The sequence below is a fragment of the Elgaria multicarinata genome, chromosome 7, assembly GCF_023053635.1.
Source record: "Elgaria multicarinata webbii isolate HBS135686 ecotype San Diego chromosome 7, rElgMul1.1.pri, whole genome shotgun sequence".
Classification (NCBI taxonomy): Eukaryota; Metazoa; Chordata; class Lepidosauria; order Squamata; family Anguidae; genus Elgaria; species Elgaria multicarinata.
The window spans coordinates 71314969-71335658 of NC_086177.1; the positions used below are offsets into that span (position 1 = coordinate 71314969).

The following is a 20690-nucleotide window of genomic DNA, read 5'->3' on the forward strand; positions in this document are numbered from 1 at the left end:
TCCCCAGTTTGAGAAGCCTTGTAAAATGCTAGAGCTCTGCGCACATCCAATGAGTGTAATTGTCTTTCTAGGTTGGAAGTCGGATTGGGGAAGAAAGCTGGTAGTGATATTGTCTCATTGATGTGGAAGTCGGATACCACCTTTGGAAGGAAGGAGATGTCTGGGCGCAATGACGCTGATTCTTTGTGAAACGTCAGATAAGGAGGGTCAACTCTTAGAGCTGAAAGTTCACTGACTCGTCTGGCTGAGGTAATGGCAACTAGAAAGACGACTTTCCAAGAGAGGAATTGGAGAGTGCAAGTTGCCATAGGTTCGAAGGGTTCAGCTGTAAGGATTTTTAGTACCCAGGGAGGTGCTTGTGTTCTGAGAGGTGGTGCAAGATTGTTCAAACCTCTAAGGAAGGATCTGACAAGTGGGTGGCAGAATAGTGTGTAGCCGTCAATGGACGGTTGAGAATCTGATATGGCTGCCAAATAGACTCTAATCGATGAGGGTTTAAGCCCTGTGTTGAAGAGGTTTGTCAGGAATTGGAGGATGTCTGTTACTGAACCATGGATCAGATCGAGTCCGTGGTCGGTTGCGAAGCGTTGAAAGGCTGTCCATTTTGATGCGTATGAACGTCTCGTGGATGGTCGTTTAGAAGCATCGAGTATTCTCTGGACTTGGTTAGGTATTAAGGCGGGTGGTGTACTCTCCATGCCGTGAGTTTTAGGGTTTTCAGGTCTGGAAGGTGAACCCTGCGGTGGCTGTGAGATATGAGATTGTGTTGCAATGGGAGATGTATGTACTGTCCTTGTGCTAGGCGTAGTGTGTGGAACCATGTGTGGCATGGCCACCACGGCGCGATGACAATAGCATCTGTGTTCTCTCTGTTATTTTTTGCCATTACCCTCGTTAGGAGGGGAAAGGGTGGGAACAGGTAAAATAGTGTCCCTGACCAATGAATGGAAAATGCGTCCCCGAGTGATGCGTGGTGTCCTCCTCTGGAGCAAAAGTCACGGCAGGCAATGTTCTGTGGGGAGGCAAACAGGTCTATCGTGGGTTGTCCCCATTTGAGAAATATGGATTGGCGAATGTTGGGTGCTAGTTCCCATTCGTGACATGTCTTTGATGAGCGGCTCAGAGAGTCTGCTAAAGTATTGGAGACGTCTACGATGTGAACCGCAGTGAGGCGTATGTCTCTGGACATTGTCCAAGTAAGAATTTTGATTGTAAGATTGACAAGTGGTGGCGAGTGAGTGCCTCATTGCTTGTTTAGGTGCCATAATACGGATGTGTTGTCCGTGAGAATTTGGATTTGGCGGCCCGTAGCGTCTGGCTTGAAAGCAATCATTGCTTTCCATATGGCGAGGAGTTCTAGTTTGTTGATATGGGAATGGGTCTCGGAAGTGGACCAGAGACCTTGTGTTTGGAGGTTGCCGCAATGGGCTCCCCATCCCTTGAGGGATGCGTCTGTTGTTATGGTCCTTGTGTGTGGGAGAGCTAGGAACGGGGTGCCCCGAGTCAGGTTAGAGATGTCCATCCACCAGAATAGGGATCGTGCTGTGGTGTGTGCGAGGGAGAGACGCATCCGACAGCCGTCGGATGCAAAATCGAAAACTTCTGTTAGCCATAACTGGAGAGGTCTCATTTTGAGCCTGGCCAGCTCCACAACAGCTACGGTCGCTGCCATGTAGCCTAGAAATCTCTGGATAGTGTGCGCAGTCGTGCGCTTTTTGCAGAAAATTGAAGTAGCCAGAGACGAGTTTGATGGCTCTGTCTCTGGGGAGATATGCTCTCCCATCTCGTGAATCCAGTTGCGCTCCAATGAATTGGATGGTTTGGCAAGGCTGTAGGTTGGACTTTTCGATGTTGACGCAGAGACCGAGGGTATCCAGGAGACGAAGGGTGTAGCGCAAATCGGCTTGGAGTTTGTCTTTCTCAGGTGCAACAATCAGCCAATCGTCTAAATACGGATATATCTCGAGGCCCTGGATCCTGAGAAATGCACATAGAGGAGCCATGCATTTTGTGAAGACCCTGGGGGCAGAGGAGAGACCAAATGGGAGGACTGTGAATTGGAATACCTCTGAACCGATTGCGAAGCGGAGATATTTGCGGTGACTGGGATGTATTTGGATGTGAAAGTTTGCATCCTGGAGGTCGATGGATGCGAACCATGTTCCCTGTCGTAGAAGGGGTAGAATTGTTCCTTTTGTGCTCATCCTGAATTTCTTGGTTGAGATGAATTTGTTCAGGGGGCGAAGGTCCAAGATGGGGCGGAGTCCCCCATTGTGCTTGGGGACCATGAAGTATCGGGAGAAGAATCCGTTTGTATGTGGGTTGGTGGTAACGTGCTCTATTGCTCCCTTTTGGAGGAGGGTTAAGGTCTCTGTTGTGAGCACTTGTGTAGTGGGGGGTGATCTTCACGATGCCTAGGTGGGGAAGGCTGGTGAATTTTAAGCGGTAGCTGTTTGTTATGATGTTGAGTACCCATGCGTCTGTAGTGATGGAAGTCCAGGCTTGATGGAATTGGGTCAGCCTGTTGCCAAACATGATGGGCACAACTGGGTGGCTGTCAAAGGTGACGTCTTTGGGGTGGATCAGTGCGGCCACGAGTTGGACGTGGTTTTGGTGGTTGGTACTGCTTATGTTGCTGTTGTGGTTGGTACCATGATGGGAGGGCTGTGTACTGTTTGTTGTAGTAGGGGTTCTGTTGTCGGAACCATCTGCGAGGCCTGCTAGCCGTTTGCGCTAGTGATTGGCCGATTCCCATCTTTTTTGCCATGGACCGTGCTTTTTGTACTGAGTCCATTTGGTCGTCTGTTTTAGAGTTGAAGAGGCCCTCTCCATCAAAGGGAAGCTCTTCGATCCTGGTTCTGGCTTCAGGAGTCAATCCTGCTGAGCGTAGCCAGGCATGTCGGCACAATGCTATGGCACCGACCATGGATTTGACATGGCAGTTGGTCTGGTGTCGGGCTGTATTTATTTGGTGGCGAGAGAGTTTCATTGCTTCTGATTGGGATACTCTGGCCAGTTCTCTTTGGTCCTCTGGGAGGTAGTCACAAAGTGATCCTATCTTGTCCCAGAGAAACAGTTGGTATCTGGACATCATTGCTCTATAGTTCGAAACTCGGAGGCCCAGGGCTGCTGTTGAGTATAGTTTTCTCCCAAGGGCATCAAGTCTGCGACCTTCTCTGTCTACAGGGGCGCTATGTTGCTTGTGTGTTTTCCCCTGTGCCGATTCCACGATTATGGAATTGGGTTGAGGGTGCGAGAATAGGAAAGAAGCATCTTTCTCTTGTACTCTGTACATGGATTCGAGCTGTCTTGATGCCAAGGTGATAGCTGAGGGTGTATCCCAGGACTGGTGGATGGTCTGCAGCAAGGCTGGGAGGAACGGAACCGATACCACGGAATCTGTATAAACTGCATTGTATCCTGGGTCTTTTACTTGCTCAACTTGTTGTTGTGTGTCGATACTGAGACTCTGGGCCATTCGGAGCACTTGGTCAGAGAAAATTCCGAGTTCCTCGGATGGGGATGCTCTGCCCTTTGTCGGTACCATATTGTTGGGAGAAGGCATGGACGGTGTGGGCGACGAGGTCGAAGATGAGTCGGACTGATAGTCTTCCTCCGAAGGAGAGGAGATTTGTCGAGTGGCTTGGATTGGAGCGGGTTGAGGGGCTGCAGCTAGTGGATGTGGGAGAGGTCAGTCCCGAGGCGGGGATCGTTGTTCTCTATGCGAAACGGCAAGAGACGCTCTCCTGGGTGGTACAGGTGGAGGAAGTGTAGGACACCTAGGTCATGGTGGACGTGGCGTGGGATCGTAGTAGTGGTCATGGTATCGTGGGCTTGAGCATTCTAGATAGCCCCTCCAATAGTCATAATAGTGATGACTAGGTGGGCGATAATGCTCGTAGAAGCAGTCCCAGTCTCGATCTGGTGACCTGGAACGAGCACGGTATGGATCGCACTCTGGTTGTGGGTAAGACTGCCGTTCCCTATCCCTAGAGTGGGGATGTGAAGGTGAGCAGCTTGGTGGACTGGTTTGTCGGATGAGAGGTGGTGGCGGAGAACGCCGGAGTTGAGGCGATGCGGTGTATGCAGCCTGGTTAGGCGGTACTGGTTGGTCCAGGGAAGTTTCTCGGGCCCGAGCGGTCGGAGTGGAGAGTTGGGCACGGGGAGGAATTTCCACAATTTCCCCTTCTGAGGCCGTTGAAATAGGTTCGATGACCAGTGGAGGCAAGGGAGACCACACCAATACTCAAATTGGAGAGTCGAGTAGAGGGGGAGGTGGTGGCGTTGTTTTTGGTGGGCTAGGATTCCTAGCCTTGTCCTTCTTTTTGGGCCGCAGTTCGGCTGATGTTTTAGGCCTTTTTGGTCAGCTTCTTTGCTGCTGCCTGCGCCGTGGAGCCCCCAGAGGTTGGAAGGCTTAAGGGCGGGTTTTTTGAGGTGGATGCGGTGGGTTCGTCCATGGATGCCATGTTGGCTTGTTGGTTGGAATCGACTGCTTGGAGCACTTTTTGCCACAGGAGAGCTTTTCATCTATCTGCCCTGTTTTTTCTAGCTTGCCTAGAAAAGGACATACAATGCCTGCAGGATTCGACAATGTGGGTTTCTCCGAGGCACAAAAGGCAGAGCGTGTGTCCGTCGGAGGGTGGCAATTTACTGCCACACTGGCTGTATTTAGTAAACGGGGCCTTCGAGGCCATGCGCCCGAGAGGATGTGACGAGCGACGCTAAACTTTCTGACTTTTTTCTTTTCTTTGCCTTTTAGGAATAAAGAGGAAGACGAGGAAGGAAAAAAGCTAAAAGAAGGAGAGGATCTCAGCAAGGTGAGTATGAACACTCTAGTCCCAACGAGACGAAGGCGGTCGAAGAGGAACTGAGGGAGTGGGCGGGAACACCATATATATATATACCACATGACGGTGGGTGAAGAGTTCCCACCCAAAAAGTTCTCAGCTATTAGAAGTCTGACTAAGGCTCCGTGCAGGCGCAGAGCTCCATTAGGTGTGATGCACAGAGACCACGAAGAAGAACTTGATCATATCCAGTATCTTTAAAAATATATCCCTTTCTGCAGGCATATTGCATGTCCTGTACTAGTCCTGCAATTGTCATTCACAGTGTGCACTGGCTGAAACATTCAGGATCCAGTTACTGGTATACGTTGTGAATAATCCATAGCAGGCAACATCCAGATGTAATCACCCATCCCACTGCAGGCCGAAGCCTTTCCAGCTGAACAAATGTGACTTGACAGGCTTTGGCCTTCAGTGGGATGGGGGACTACATAAGGATGTTGCCTGCTATGGATTATTCACGATGTGGATATGGTGCATTACCGGTGTATGCGGACATGGTGGGTGGGGGATGAGGACTAGATCTCACTCAAATATATAGTGCACCTTGATATGAGGGACAAAACAAGAGACAAGCTATTTAGAAGCAAGCAAGAAAATGAAGCATTATTTCATGGAGAGTAGTGGATCTTTGTGCATGATAGAAGTCTTTAAGAACCCCTTAGAGTTGCTAGGAGTTGTATCGATTTATGGGATTTTTTGGTTTGGTTTTGGAAAATACTATTCTCAAAGAAGGCATAGAAAAAAATGAGATGCAATGTAGCTGACAGAATTATAGTGATTACAAAAACCTGTTAACAGTGAAAGTTCCTTGACCATAAGAGAGCTTGTTACCAGAAAACACCAGGATGAATCAGCTTATACTTAAAGCAGGATTTTCTGCTCCTTATAGGGCACCGCTTGTAATGAGTAGTTTTAGGCCTTATTCATGCAGACAGCCAATGAGGTGCTGTTGTAGAAAGTAAAGTTCTCCAATTAAATGTAAAAGTGTAACTCATGCTTTGAATAAGGAACGCCCTGGTTCCCTTTATTTCAGGAGATTTCATAAGCTTGATCCCACACACAATTAAGTTCACTCTGGCTTGAAGAACCTGGGCAGCTAACTTTAAATTATTTATCAAGACTCTTTTCTGGATCCAAAAAAGGAAATTATTATTTTTTAAATGAAAGGTTACAGATTTAAACAGAAGGAACAACATATACCAAAAATAAAGTACCTTAGACCTTCTTGGGGTAATGAGGATTTTTCCCCTTTTGTTTTTAATGTGTACTTCTGAAGACCTCAAGTTCTTCCAAGTGTGCAGATACCTTCCTCTTCATCTAACTTTGGCACCAATCCCGTCAGCATGGAGATACTAGGTTTGCTATTAGAGGAAGTGATAAACCCACAGACCAGTGACAGTGATTAGACTGAACAAAACACTCCAGGCAGTAACTAATACTGCCTGGGCTCCTACTGTTCCTATTGTGCTAACGAGAGCACCGTTTGCAGAGCAGGGACTAGCACTTCTGACAGTAATCCCGGAAATGCTCATATCTGGAATGGGCAGGTCAGGTTCTGAAAGTTCCACTGACCTGCCTGTTCCAGAAATGAGCTGTTTGCTCATTTCCAATCATTGCAGGACCCTCTAACTTCCTGTTACAGTAGTGCACAGGCAGGGATGGATAATGTCCTATGGCTGTATGCCCATAAATGCCTTAATTTGTATTTTGAATAAAGGCAGATCTAGAGCAATAGAAAATATAGTGATCCAAGACACTGACAAAATTGGCACCTATATTTTTTATTCATTGCATCTGTACAATTTTATCTTAAATCCTCTGCAGAGAAGGGCCAAACAATTCTATATGGAGACTGTCCAATAGAAATATATGTATGTTTCTAATGAAGATGACATACTCCATCCTGAGCTTGTATGGTTAATGTAATTTCACAAATTATTCTATCAAAATTCCCAATTCCACTGTTTTCTAAATTGTCAACATATTAAAACCCAACTGACCAATCTTCTGACCCATTTTGATAAATTCCTAGTCTTTCCTACTGTAGTTATAGAATATTTCCCAGTTTTCATAAAATGTATCTCAATCTTTTTTTTCTATTTCCTTCTTTTTGTGTATTATACATATCCATATGTTGGTTTGATATTAAGTGTTAGGGGATTGTTTGTACTCATTTTTCTCTGTAATACTTTAAATAAAATAAAAGAAGACTTTGAAAATGTATCTTAGAATATTTCTATCATATATCCTCGCAAATGCACCTGAAAGCAGGAGCAGACAAGCATTGGCAAAAAAGGGAAAAAAGGCTTTCATTCTCAAAATGTTATTTTTACAAGCATTAGGAGACAGCCACTTCCTACAATATCGAAAATAAAAACAAACAAAAAATACCAGATTTTTCTGACCTTTTTCCTGAACATATTATTCTGTGTACAGATTTTTTTGGAGTAGCAGTTGGTCTTGTAAGCTGGTTGGATAGGAGGCTGCTTGAAGATTATATACAGGTAAGTGTAACACTGGCAGCCGACATTGGTGCCATCCAGGAAAAGTTTAGCTACTTGACTCCTGACTGCATAAATTCTACTCTGACTGCATAAATTCTAGCAATGTAATAGCCATCTTCTAAATGACCAAAGAACAGGACTCCAGCCCTTTCCACAGTCCATTCCAAATGCCAGGTTGTATTCAGTGATGGACTCGTGTAACAGGAATTCTCCCACCCACAAGCTTGTTCTGAGCAGCTGATATTCCCCTTCCCACTGCAGCACCCTGCCCCATATGCCAAGATTGCATGAGTGTCCAAGTTTTAGGAGGCTGTAGTAGAGAGATTACCTTGTGCAAGTGCTTTAATGGATACGGACCGCCATGTCCTCTTCAGAATTTCAGGTACCATTGTGTATATGCTCTATCATGTTCTTTACATACAGTATCTGTACCTCTAAACCTCCTGATCTCTCCCAATACAAATAGAGGGTGACAGAATACACAAAGCTTTATTTTAATCTGCAATAAAGTTTATTTACCTAATTAAGATGCCAAAATAAACCTGCTATACACAAATGGATACATTTAAATAAGTAAATGGCATGAACTTACACATTTACACATGGAAAAGATAGGCAATAGAGATTTGACCACTAGTCCTTAAACCATGCATCTCCTTACTAAGCCAGTATCACTTGCACCAAAAAGAAATTGAAATTGGCATTCATATTTTATTTTGAAGATGTGAATAATGGCTAGATTGGGACTCAGTGTTCAACTGTGGATTAGGCATTATGTGTATGAACTTTGGGCTTGTATGCTCCTCCTCCCCATCCTAGTAGAGGAGATTGAAAATGGAAGCAAAAGCGTCCCGTTACCCTCAATTTAGCATATTGAAACCCCCCAGAAAAAAAAGGATTAATCTCAATTACGGTTTGTCCAAATGAGGCAACTTCAAAACTATGGCACATTTCAGTAAACCGTAATTAAAACTAACCATAGTTTGTTTGAGTTTGGACATAATGCTACATTGCAGTAAGTTAAACACAGAAATGAATGATTCTGATCTGCTTCTCACAGCTGCACTGAAGGACAGAGAGAACACATGAGGCTCATTCATGCAATGCTGAACCATAGTTTAACATTGTGTTTAAATGCAGCCAGTGAATGCTATTTAAAAGTTAGTGCTATAAACAGTTTGTTTCGTAGCTAATAGAACTCTCAAAAGCTAGCACAATTTTTGATAAGTATTCCACAGCCATTGAAAAATTATAACATAATACCCTGAACAAAATTGTATGGCCTTTCTCCGGACTACAGAAGTATGTCAATTCATTTATGAATCCCAACTTACCACCTGCCCCTATGCATATTTAATCAAAAGCAGCTTTCATGCAGTTCAAAGGAACTTGCTTCCAAGTAATAATAGGATTTCAGCCTTACTTTCTAAAAATTCCTACGTTGGATGTTTAAATTGATAATTTCTAGAAGGTAATTGGGAAAAAACTATCCCAGTTCGACAGAAGATGATTCCACAAATGTTCAAATTAATGAAGTTTTGACATTCCTAAGAACCGAAGTATCCATAATACTTGTGAAAAGTATTACATGAAACTTTTTAACCCATTATACAATAACTATGGTAGATTTTAAAATTATTTCAGTGGTATTGAAGATGATTATCTATAAGCATCAGCTGCTGCATCCAAGATACCTAACTATATTACTAGGATCAGTCATGTGGTTTGATACTGTCTCCAGCCTTGTAGGATTTCTCATGGATGAGCATCTGATTAGGCTGAGAATATCTGAAGAGTACCTACATCAGTGAAAAATCAAACTTTTAGGTATCTCTATGTATCAGGGCCAGGAGTGGCAACCCCTAGTTCTGTGCAGTTTTCTGCACATTAAGGATTCTGAAGAATTTATGGGGGGATGGGTAATTATAAAATTTCTATCATAAAAATTATAGGTATCTAAAACTTTCTCTATAATTCTAATGGGCAAATATTCTACTTAAAGCCCTCACTTTAATACTATTCACTGCATTGGCAGATTATTTGTACTCTGATATTTTACTATTCTATTTTGTATTATTTGACAGTTTTAAACAAACCGTTTGCAAAACATTAGCCGTCACTGTTAAAGTATTTGCATGGATAACTTGCTGAATACTAGTGTAGGTTAGGCCTCAACTTTCCCCTATTTTCCATATATTGCTGACAGAACTTTGTAGAACCCATCTTGTCTGTGCAACCAGCATAGGACACTTCCATCTGCTGATGACCTGTGGACATACCACAAGCTGCAATATGCAAAGTGTGTAGACATCCCATGAACTGCATAACTTTGTAGGCTATGGCTTTACACATAAAGACAGCGGCCTACATTTCATGCTATACCATTCTGATCTTCGTCAAATGGCAAGCAGACTAATGACGGCCTTAAGGGCCTTTCAAAATACGCCTAATAGGAAAGAAGTGCAACTAATGAGATATATATTTAAGAAACCTACTCAAGTGGTAGTGCATGAATATATATTAAAGGAACATGTATGACTATTGGGATCCAGTCTTTCAGAGTAACCCTCCCAAATTATTAAAACCAACTCAACAACTGAAGACTGGGTTACATATGCTTCCGATCAAGCCTATCATTTAAGTGTTAGCAATATAAACTTGTTAAAGATATCTTTTACATCATTAAAGAAAGGGTTTAACATTAAGCCATTTAGCATTATATCATGAATAGCTGACAAGGCCAAAATAAACTTGTTATACCATCACTCAAGTTAATCTCCTCCCTTCCCCAAAAGGGGATGGGGGAAGGTTTCAACTTACTCTTTTATAAGTAGATGTGCACACAGAAAAATTGTTTATAACTATGGCTCTAGAGAGTCAAGTATTTCTTACAGATATAGTCATGGTCTTCTGTGTTGATCTAAAAAAGGCTTTAAACGAAACACCTATGCATTTGATATTAAAAGTGTGTTGCAGTATGGTTAAGAAGTCCAGTCCCACTGGAAATTCAGCTGTTCACAAACAAAGGGAAGCTTGCTATGAGATAAGATTTTGTTTGTAATCTCTCCCCCCACCCCAAAAAGTTGTAGGTTTTCTAACTTGTCATTTTTACTTACATCATCAAGAGATGACGACTTTAAAATCTTGAACAAAACACATTCAATCCCTTAAAGCAGAAAAGACATTTTGCAAAGATCCAGTGCCAAGTTCTTCAAAAGCAGCATGGCAACAACAGGTGCTTCCAATGCAGTACACGGTCCTTCAAACATTTAGGCCCTGATGAACTGCAAAGTAGGCTTGCTGGTACGAGTAAAAAACAAACAAAAGCCAAAACATAAGCTTACATGTAGGATGGGCCAATAAAAATGCCAACTAGAAAAGTCCACCAATGAAGTGTCACATTTGGGCACATACGTGATCCGTAATCCTTTATTGTTTGCAGAAATATAAGACGTTTATGAAGCATCCACAAGAGTTCAATTTAGATTCTTTGGAGAAGAATCTAAAGTTTCATATATAAATTGGATGATATTGTTTATAACCTAGTTTCTTCCTACAAGTCGGACAGGAATTAGCATTTCTTAGGGCATCACGGAGGCACTGACTACAGAAGACATGACCACACTTAGTTGATACAATGAGCCGCCCACTCTGCACAATTTCTGAGTAGCCATCCATGCAAATTGGGCAACTCACAGTACCTGAACGGCGAGAACTTGAAACTCCATCTTCCAATAATTCCAATTCTCTAGGTAATGTACTAGTTAACACAACATCGTTATCTCTTGGTTCATCATCATCACTACTTAAGACACAGCTGTCAGGGAGTTGTTGACTTCTTAATTCTCGCCTTCGCCGTTGACAAACATTTTCTTCAACTATCACAACAGAATCGTTGTGCGTCAGATCAACTACTATTGGTTCTGAAGACTCGCAAGTGAGATCTACAACTTCTTCACAAGCACTTTCTTCAAGATCGATTGGCTCTACTTGTGAAACTGCTTCAGTGGCTGAAGTGGCAATTCTACTTCGCTTGCGAGTTTGTCTACAATTAATTGTTCCTCCACAACGCTTTTTTGGAATCTCAGTCTTCCCCATCCTTTCACTGGAAATCAAAGGGGTAGCTGAGGCAGGTGCTGCCAGAAAATTATTTCCAGTGCTAGGAGAAGACGCAGTGGCAGCTGTTTGCAAGGAGAATGCTACAGAGGAAGTAGATGGGGATGCAGAAGAGGGGATGGTGGTTGAGGAAGCAGGCCCCATAGACTTGACTTCCAGGGCACCAGTTAGAGTTGATGCACCCCTTTTGTTCTTCCTGCGCTTGGCACCACAACGCTTGGCATCATTTGGGCTCATGGTATATGGAGGCAGGAAAAGCCAAACTTCTAAACAAACTACAGGAATAAGAGAAATATATGAGAACTCCTGACATATGAATCTGTATGTACACTGTATGTATATATACTCCCAAGTGATAAGCCACAAAAGAGCCAGAACTCTACCCAGCAACACTTTTGGCCAGCAGAGTAACTTAAAGTATACACAAGTTGACACAACCGAGGGTGTTCTAGGTACATGTCTTTTTCAGAAAAGACAATCCACAGCATATGGATCTCATAGCTTAATGAAGGCTGAAAACGAATCATGCTTAAATTGTAGGGGAGCTGCTGGCAGTTGTATTCATCAATATGGTTGGCATACCTGATGATTCAGTCTGATCCAAGCCCCTGAACCATCTTCACAAAGCCCTTAGGCAAGTCTGAAGCAAATACTTCTCTGGCTACAGAAGTATAACATACAAATTGTCTACGCATAAGGAAAGGGAGTATATGTTCATATCATGCATCTTATCTAGACTAGAGTAACAGTGCTCATGCCATCTACTCAAGCAAATGTTCTGTGTGGAGAAAAGGCAGTATGCAGTCTGACAGATATAAAGACACTTACGACCAGCTGTTCAAAGAACTCCAAGAATGTACAGATTTGGAATTAAAAGGTCTTGAAGCCTAACATCTCAGGGAATGGCTCCAAAACACTGAATTTGAAGCATATTGTCTCTTAACACAAAGTCAGGATAGAAAATTATTTGCTGAAGCCCACAACTAAAGATGTTACAATTTGGGGGTCAAGGAACAATGGCTGTATTCATTTCACTGGTGAATCTAAAAGTCTATGCAGATGCTTGATCAGCAGCGTATTAGCAATCTAAATGTAACTACCAAGATTGTACAATGGTCAAGAAATTGCTCACCTATGAATCCTTTGAAGCACCTCTCCTGGTATGAACCTGTGTACTACAATCAACATTTTTGGTCCTACTCCAAGTGCCTCCTTTGAGGAAGGTTAGGGGGATGGCAACAAGGGAGGGAGCCTTCTCTGCAGTGCTTCCTGATTATGGCACCAGGTAAGACCTTCCTCTATTCCCAGGTATTTGACAACATATGATGAGATTTTTAATTGGTTCTGGGATTTTTATTGCCGATTGTGTAAAATTGTTTGATGTTTTTGTATGTAAGCTATTTATATTATGTTATATTGCATTTTTAGGGTTTTAATCTTTGTCAACTGCCCAGAGAGATTTGACTATTGGATAGTATAGAAACTTAATCAATGAAATTAATCCACCTAAAATCCTCCCAAATACATTCTTGACTTCCATGGACACTCATCATTTGTGGACTATGGAAGAGAATTGAGTAACGTGTGCTTCCATTTCTTCTCAGCTAGGTAACATCAAGCAGAGGTTGCCACAGGTACACCCATTAGGAGAGATAGTAGACTGTGAAACAAAGAGCATGTCCAAGAAGCTGAAACACCAGCATCTCTCAAGAAGGCTCTTGAAGAAACTACTGAATGGTATGGTTACCTTTCAAATTCAGAGATTGTGTCCTGAGTCAGCAGTAACAGCTGAATCTCCATGGTGGGACTGGCAACATTTGACCCCACACTCTCCAATAAACTTGTGATATACTAAACGGGAGAGTTCGCACTTCCTTCTGGGTCTGCCTGTTTCAATTTCTTAGCGCAAGTTCAGGCATAAAAAAAGTCCTACACCTCCCACTATTACCCAGCCAGGATGCTAGAAGTTATAGGACTTTATTTAGGATTGCTCCTTTAGTTAACCAGGTTCTAGGTTGCACCGTAAGCCCAAACAAAGGTCGTTATTCTGTTATGGGGCTGTCGGAATCCAGGCTTGGAACAAAGGCTTACTTAGTACATATGTGCCCGAGGGGCCACAATTTTGGGGAGAATCTGTATAGGGGCCCCTAAATCCATGAACAAATTACACACACACACCCCGTTCCTGCCTAAATAACTACAAACCTTCCACGCCTCCCAGCGTGGCCCCCGAGGACAGATCGCTCACTTACCCCCACACACCCACATCCTTCATCGCTCTTTCTTGGTCACTCCTGCCTTAGTTTACAGATGCGTCTCCCTTTGTTTTTTGGGTTTTTTTTGCCCCACCCTCTATCGTTGGCGTCAAAGCAGCCCTACTGAAAATGGATGGGCCTACCGTGGAGCGATAGCGCCGGCCTACCGTGACCGCCCAGCGGTATAATGGCTGGCAGACAGTCAGGGAAGAGCCCTGGCCATGACACTCACCTTCTCTATGGGCTACCAAGGCACCGCCACAGCCCTGGGAGCTCTGTGCCGCCCAAACCCGCCAACCAAGTCCAGGGAAAGGGGGCCTTCTTCTGAGGAGCCGCCACAGGCCTGCCGTAGGACGCGGCTGATATCCGCACGCAAACGCTTCCTCGGACAGCCGTCCGCCGCGAAGCTCACCTACCTTTCCCTTCAAATCTCTCTCCACACAGCACTTTCTACCCGAACGCTGAAGGCGTTGACGTCACTTCCTCCTCCACCCGCCGTAACGGTCACTGCGCCTGTGCCATTTGCGGCGCCTGTTACATACGGGCAATTTAAGGCGGCTCAGGCGCGCACGCGCACCCGCTTTCTTTTCCTCATTCACCTCTCCTCTCCCCACGTGACATGAGGCGGAGACGGAAAGGGAAAGGTCGGCTGCGACGTCGTCGTCAGCGGAGGAGGGGGCAAGAGCGGAAGGTCAGGGCGCCGTGGAGCGGAAGTGGGAGCCGGAGCGCGTCCGCCATTGTGGGAAAGCGGAGCCCGGAGCAAGGGAGGGAAGCGGTGCTGTGCCCAGCGGGTTGCTTTCGGAGGCACTGAGCAGGGAAGGAGCGTCCGGGCTGCGGAGACAATCAGGCGACGGCGGCGAAGAGAGCGGCGGGAAAGGAGGCGGCGGCGACGACTTGAGGGAGAGAAGGAGGAGGCCCAAGCGGAGCGGGGTGAGGGGATTGCGGTTCCCCGTGAAGAATGTCAGCCACCAGCGTCGACCAGGTACCGACTTCGCCCAGCCTTGCCTTTCCCGGGTGGGAGAATGGCTCGGCCTTGCTTTCCTCCTCGACCCGCCCTCCTTCCGCTGGGCATAGCGGGGATCCGCGGCCGCTACATCCGAGGCCGTGGGACTCCTCCCCTGTTCCCGGGACCGCCCCCTCCGCAGGCCTGGAGGCCGTTCAGCCTCGGCCTGGGGCCTCCTGCTGAGGCCGAGGCGACCCCGCTGTTTCCTTTCGCGGACAGGCTCTTTCGTTCCCGGGGTCGCCGGCGCTCGCGCCTTCCCCTCCGGCTCCCCCGGCCCTCGTACGCCGCTTCCAGCAGGTTTCCCCCATCGCCCCCGTGGACTTGCGGCTCTGAAGGCTTCCTGCACGAGTCGTTGTTGTCTAGTCGTCACCTTCTGTTCTCGGAAGGCGTCTTGCTGCCGCCGTTTCAAGCCTCTCCCCCGTAGCCCTCCTGTTGTTTGTTTTTCTTGCGATTATGCCCTTTCGCGACGTTTTTGCTTCTTGATGGTGGATCTTCATACGCGTTTCCCAATTTCCTGTTCTTTTATTCTCATGGAGATATTTCTTGCCTGCTTGTTTTTCAATCCCTTTCCTGGTCTTTCCGTTTTTCATTCCTAAGTGGCCTTATCCTTCAACATCCTTCTCCGTGGGTGTTTTTCGAATAATCTCATAGCCTCACCCTCCCAGGCTTTTCCCTTCCGTCGGTGTATGCATGTATCTAGAGAACATCAGATTAAGAAACATCCCCAAATTTAGATCGTGCAACTCAGAGTTTATGTTTCTGTTTAAGCTCTTTTGAACATCACTTTTGAAAACACTTTAGCATTGGCCAAAGATAGGCAAGTATAGTTTTTTCTTCATTTTGTGAGGATTCAGTAATGTGAGGAATCATTACAAGGGCACAGTTACCAAATCTGTGAAAGTAGGGAGAAATAGGAATAGTATGCAGTGGATGGATCATTTTGGGGGTAATAAAATAATTAAAATGTGATGTTAATATGGCCAGTTGGCTTCACTGTTCTCATTTTAAGTAGCAAGACTGGGACACATGCAATAGAGTGTCTTATACTTTATATAATGTTTCATTTTGCAAGCACTTTTTTATATAAATGATGGAATGTTGTGTTTTTACCTATACTCATCGAAGTAAGGAAATAAACTACTATGAAGCTCTCAGCCAAGAGAGAACAAATGATCCCAACAGCCTTTCTCTATAATTATATTCCTTGAGCTGCCAAGCATAAAACATATGACTTTTTGTCTTCTATTTCTGTTTATATTCCTGGATAGTAAAATATGGGTGGGTGTCTTTTAAAGTGTATAGTGATGTTAGGATTCTAATCAGTCATTTTTAAAATACAGAATGGCTTGTTCTACATCATCTTACTTGTATATCTTGAAAACGGTGGCATAGTTGATGTATGCTGACTTTTCCCAACCTGGTGTGCTCCAAATATTTTGGACTACATCAGTCCCAGCCAACAGGACCAGTAGTCAGGGATTATGGGAGTTGTAATCAAAAACTTCTAGAAGGCACTAGGTTAGGGAAGTCTGATTATGCAGTGGGCTTTAATGTTTGATTCCTCTAACTTTTCCCCCCTTTTTTTCTTTATTACTAACAGAGACCTAAAGGACAGGGAAATAAAGGTAAGTTGACTTTTCTACATTTAGGTCACGAAGAGTATAATTCCATGAGTACTATGGAGTAGATAGTTTTAGAACTGCAGTATTTGGAGATGGTGCAGTCTACTAACAATTTATATTGGTGTAGTAAGTAATTTCATTAGACTATACCAGTATAAAAAGATGGTGAATCACCTTGCAGCCTTATAAAGTAGAATTTCCCAAGCCTTCATCTCTGTTAATGACTTGCTCCTGTTGACCCAAGTGAATGTTATGAGTAATCAGCTCCATGACATAGCTCCTTGTCTGGTTAGCTATCTCCTGATGGAAATATTGGTTTAGCATCTGGAGTACTTTTAGAATGTAAGCTGAGTATTGCAACTTATTTTTTTAAAAAAGTAGGGTCTTAATTGCCTTCAAAGCTTAGAGTTTGGCTTGGATTCTGAGACCGGTTAAATTAAGAGTTTTGCAGAAGGAAAAGTTTCGCATCCCCTCCTTCCCTTCTACAACTTCCTGCATCTTCCCAAAAAGCAAGTCTGGAGAAATGTGAGATGGGTTGCAGAAGCTACTGAGGGAGAGGAACATTGTCCAGAATTGGGTGGATGTCTGGATTTGAGTGTTTCCCTCTCCCCCAGCAGTCCCAGCGTGCCATCCCACATTGCTAAGGATTGATCCCCTTGATCCTCCAGAGATTTTTTTTATTGGCCTTAGTTTACTTCAGGGGGTAGAAAAGTAACTTTCTTTCCACGAGCTTCTTTGTCTTATCCTTAAATCCAAGCTTCTGTCTCCTTTACATTTGCTCAAATGCATTTCTGTCTGGTAATTCTGTAATGAATTTATCTTCTGATGACTTCTTAAATAAACAGTTGTTCTTTGTATTTCTTTGTGGTTGTCAGCCAAATCCTGTAAATGTGGTCTACATATGCATAATCTTCCAGAGTGGACCCTCTAGGTGAAAAGGGATGCTGTGTGAGGGTGGAAAACCCCAGCTTTCAACATCCAGAGCTGTGTATGTAGTACAGTTGTTGGATTAATGCTGTGTGTTTATGTGCACACACGCACACACATATATATACACATACATTGTCAATTCTAACAGCATTGATAATCTGTGACAGCAATTTATTGTAGCATCCCATCCTCTAACAGGTGATTGGAGCTGCAAAAACTGATAGCATTCATCACAGTGAGATCCTTTGCAAGCTGGAAGGGTGAGAGGAAGTTTATTGTGGTATTTTGTTTCTAAACTCATTACATGACATATAATAATTCAGGATACAATCTTATATCCCTTTACTTGGGAGGAAGCCCCACTGAACTCAGTGGAACTTTTGAGTTGACATGTACAGTGCTAGTATCCAAGCCTATTTACTGATGAATGAGCAGAAACACATACAAGTGGTGCTAGTCCTGAAAATCAACAGCACCACCAGGCTATCTCAAATACTGCTTCTGGCAACCACATTTAAACTGTTGATTCTATCCAAGAACCTCAGGCAAATATATAGAAAGAATTTTTTTAGGAGATTTATACCCCACACTTAAATCTGTAGCAAAATGAATCACCAAAAAAACCCAACAGTTAAACCAATGAAACCATTAGAAATACAGCAAAAATATAATAGATAAGAAAACCAATACACTTTATGAGCGCATAATACCTTAATATGGGTAGGCAAATTAGTGTCCTCCATATGTTTTTGGACTATGATCAGCCACAGGCAGTCTAGCCAGTTGTAAGGGATGATGGGAGTTGTAGTCCAAAACATGGAGGTCCATTGGGTTGCCTATCTCTACCATAAAACATCAGCAGGTTGGAAGGTTAGACACCTGCCAAAATAAAAAGTTCATAAGTTGAAAAACCATCAAGGGAAGCAGGGAGAGGGATCTTTAGGAATGGTTCTTCAGTTGGTGTAGTCAATGTGTTAATGAGGGTGGATGGGTGAAGGATTGGAACAAAATCTGAAGTGCATTATAGGCACTGAAATTTGGAGAAGAAACAGCTAGTAATATGAACATCTTTCATTAAAAATATCTTTGTATGGCATCTAGATTTGGTCTAGTCTTTGGTCATGTGCCCTTTATAGCACATTTTTGGAGTTAATTATAAAACGTGTGCATAGCCATATTACTAAATTACTATAAGCTGTACGTGGAAAAGTGAAGAACCCAGCTTCATTAGAACTAAGTGATAGAGTTCTTTTACTTTATGTAATTGTAAGCAATTAACGAATGATGCAATTGCATTGGTACCCAATACGTCACCCAATATTTTATACTAGTGCTTAGTATTGGATTCCTAAAATATTTGTTCCTACATATGTGTACGTTAGACATTGAAGCATATTTTAGAACATTTTAGTATGTATATTTTTCTAAAGAGCAACTTTTAATAGAACACAAATGTTTTTCTTGTCTCTGTAAAATGTATTTGTTTCCATTAATTTTTTAACATTAATAAGAGTATTGACTGGGGAGAAAATATATCTGCCCCAAACTCCAAGTTGTACTAAGACCAAGAAGTCTTGCATTTCAGATATGCATGTTTACTTAAAAGCAAGTTCTTCTGAGTTCATTGGGGCTCATTCCTACGTATGTAAGTATAGAGTAGTAATGTTGAGCTTCTCTGAAAATAATATTTAATTAATGACAATTGTGCGTTGAGTTTAATGCTGTGTTCTTAGTCCGAAATAAGAGATAAATGTGTAAAGCTAAAGTAGTATTTGCTGTTGGTAACAGTGGGTATGCCATGCTTTCCCTGCAGATCATCTAATTAAAATTTTAAATTAAGTTCTGTCGTGGAATAATTTGGATATAGATCTCTTTTAGTAAGAGAAAGGGAGTAGCTTTGCATTGGATGAGTAGATTGTTTGTGCCTTAACAGTCAGAAGTTTACTCTTCTGGCAGGTAACTGTTGCTGAGTTGATAATTCTTTTTAAAGCACACTTTACTATTTGAGGAGAATCACTGGTGTGTGACCCTGTCCCTTTTCCAAGCCAGAGTTGGTTTTGTTTCAAACATGCTGTCCATTGAACCACAGGAGAAATTGCTGACTTTTCTACTTAGTTATTAGAAAGACGGTATTGAGTTCTCCCCAGTTGAAACAAAAGTAATGTTACTTTCTTGCTTCTACAGCCAGATTTGTTGTTGGAATGAGTTGTACAAATTAAACCTTGTATTTGCTTTTTTGAGGCATGGATTTGGATCTAAAATTATTATTTTCAAAAGATTTAGAATGTTGCAACAGAAGTTAGGAGGAATACATCACTTGATGTGAGGAACTCTTGCAGATCCCATGGATTTGACATTTTGGCTTGTCTTAAATGCTGACCTCACTCCTACGCTGCTGTACAAAGCTTACACTGGGGGACTGCATTCTGTTTCTCCACATATCTGTTTCACCCTCCCCCATATTCTGAGAATCTATTTTTTTAAATTTATTTGCAGTATGTATATACTGCTCCCTATCTGAAGATTTCGAAGCGATGAACAAATAGGACAAAACAGTAAAAACATCAATAAAACGTCATTAAAATGTACATTAAAAAAAATAAGGTTCCGATAAAACCATGACCAGTCATTGAGGGAAACAATAATCTTGAAACAGTAATGTTTAGAGGAGGTGCTGAAAACAATACAACCTTGGTGACTGCTTGACCTCCAAAGGTCAGGCAGGTGTGGGGAACTAAACCTACACATCTAATAGCCTTCAGGAAGGTGCGGGGAACTATTTTCAGGCCAAGGTCCAAGTTGGCTCCAGGCAGTTGTGTTGGGGACTAGCTGCCACACTGCTGGCAATTGACCCCCAATATTATTATTGTTTAGACCCTATTCTCTCTCTCTCACTCTCTCTCACACACATACACACACACACACACACACCCCCTTCCTGAAGATATTCCCCACTCCAGCTGTTGGCACTAATGGAGGGTTTTTGAAAGCCTGATTACAGCATATGGAGGGTGTTCTTTTGAGGGGTGCATGGGGGGCTACCTCTTCATCTCCTTAGTAGCAGACCCCCCCACCCAAATGACCCTTCCTGCTGCAAGTAGGCTTGACAAAACTCTGTTGGCACCAACGGAGACTATTTTCAAGCCTAAATGCGGTGGAGGAGGGATGATTGAAAAGGGTTTTCATTGGTGCCAGTGGATAATTTTTTCAAACTTAATGCAGTGCAGTGGGGTGAAAGCAGAGAAAATCTGTTACCTCCAATCTCTGCCTAGGTCGTGAGTTAAGATATTCTGGTTTGGGAAGTGATGGGGGATGGAGACAGAGTGGCAAGCTAACAGGCCAGATGCGCCCCCCAACCCCCGTGGGCAGAATCAGGCCCGTGGATGGAAGGTTCCCTATGCCTGCCTTAA

At 43.4% G+C, this 20690-nt stretch overlaps 2 protein-coding genes and 1 long non-coding RNA gene across 3 annotated transcripts in view; 2 read left to right on the forward strand and 1 right to left on the reverse strand.

Moving 5' to 3' along the window:
* The window catches only part of LOC134401653 (uncharacterized), a 29475-nt gene extending 15785 nt beyond the window's left edge, over positions 1-13690 (forward strand). The window contains exons 2-4 of the long non-coding RNA XR_010025670.1: positions 4760-4817; positions 7287-7354; positions 13075-13690. This is a non-coding gene — a long non-coding RNA (uncharacterized LOC134401653). The remainder of the gene's footprint in view (positions 1-4759; positions 4818-7286; positions 7355-13074) is intronic.
* LOC134401648 (E3 ubiquitin-protein ligase RNF4-like) lies at positions 7689-14135 on the reverse strand. The gene is made up of 2 exons (XM_063130780.1): positions 13958-14135; positions 7689-11745 (listed from the first exon to the last, which is right to left on the reverse strand). The coding sequence occupies exon 2, from the start codon at positions 11705-11707 to the stop codon at positions 10865-10867; it is 843 nt and encodes a 280-aa protein (XP_062986850.1). The 5' UTR covers positions 11708-11745; positions 13958-14135; the 3' UTR covers positions 7689-10864.
* Positions 14136-14478: 343 nt separating this feature from the next.
* YTHDF3 (YTH N6-methyladenosine RNA binding protein F3) overlaps positions 14479-20690 on the forward strand; it is a 28575-nt gene continuing 22363 nt past the window's right edge. The window contains exons 1-2 of the mRNA XM_063130778.1: positions 14479-14707; positions 16329-16353. Of these exons, the coding sequence (XP_062986848.1) occupies positions 14684-14707; positions 16329-16353 (49 nt within the window). The 5' untranslated portion in view covers positions 14479-14683. The remainder of the gene's footprint in view (positions 14708-16328; positions 16354-20690) is intronic.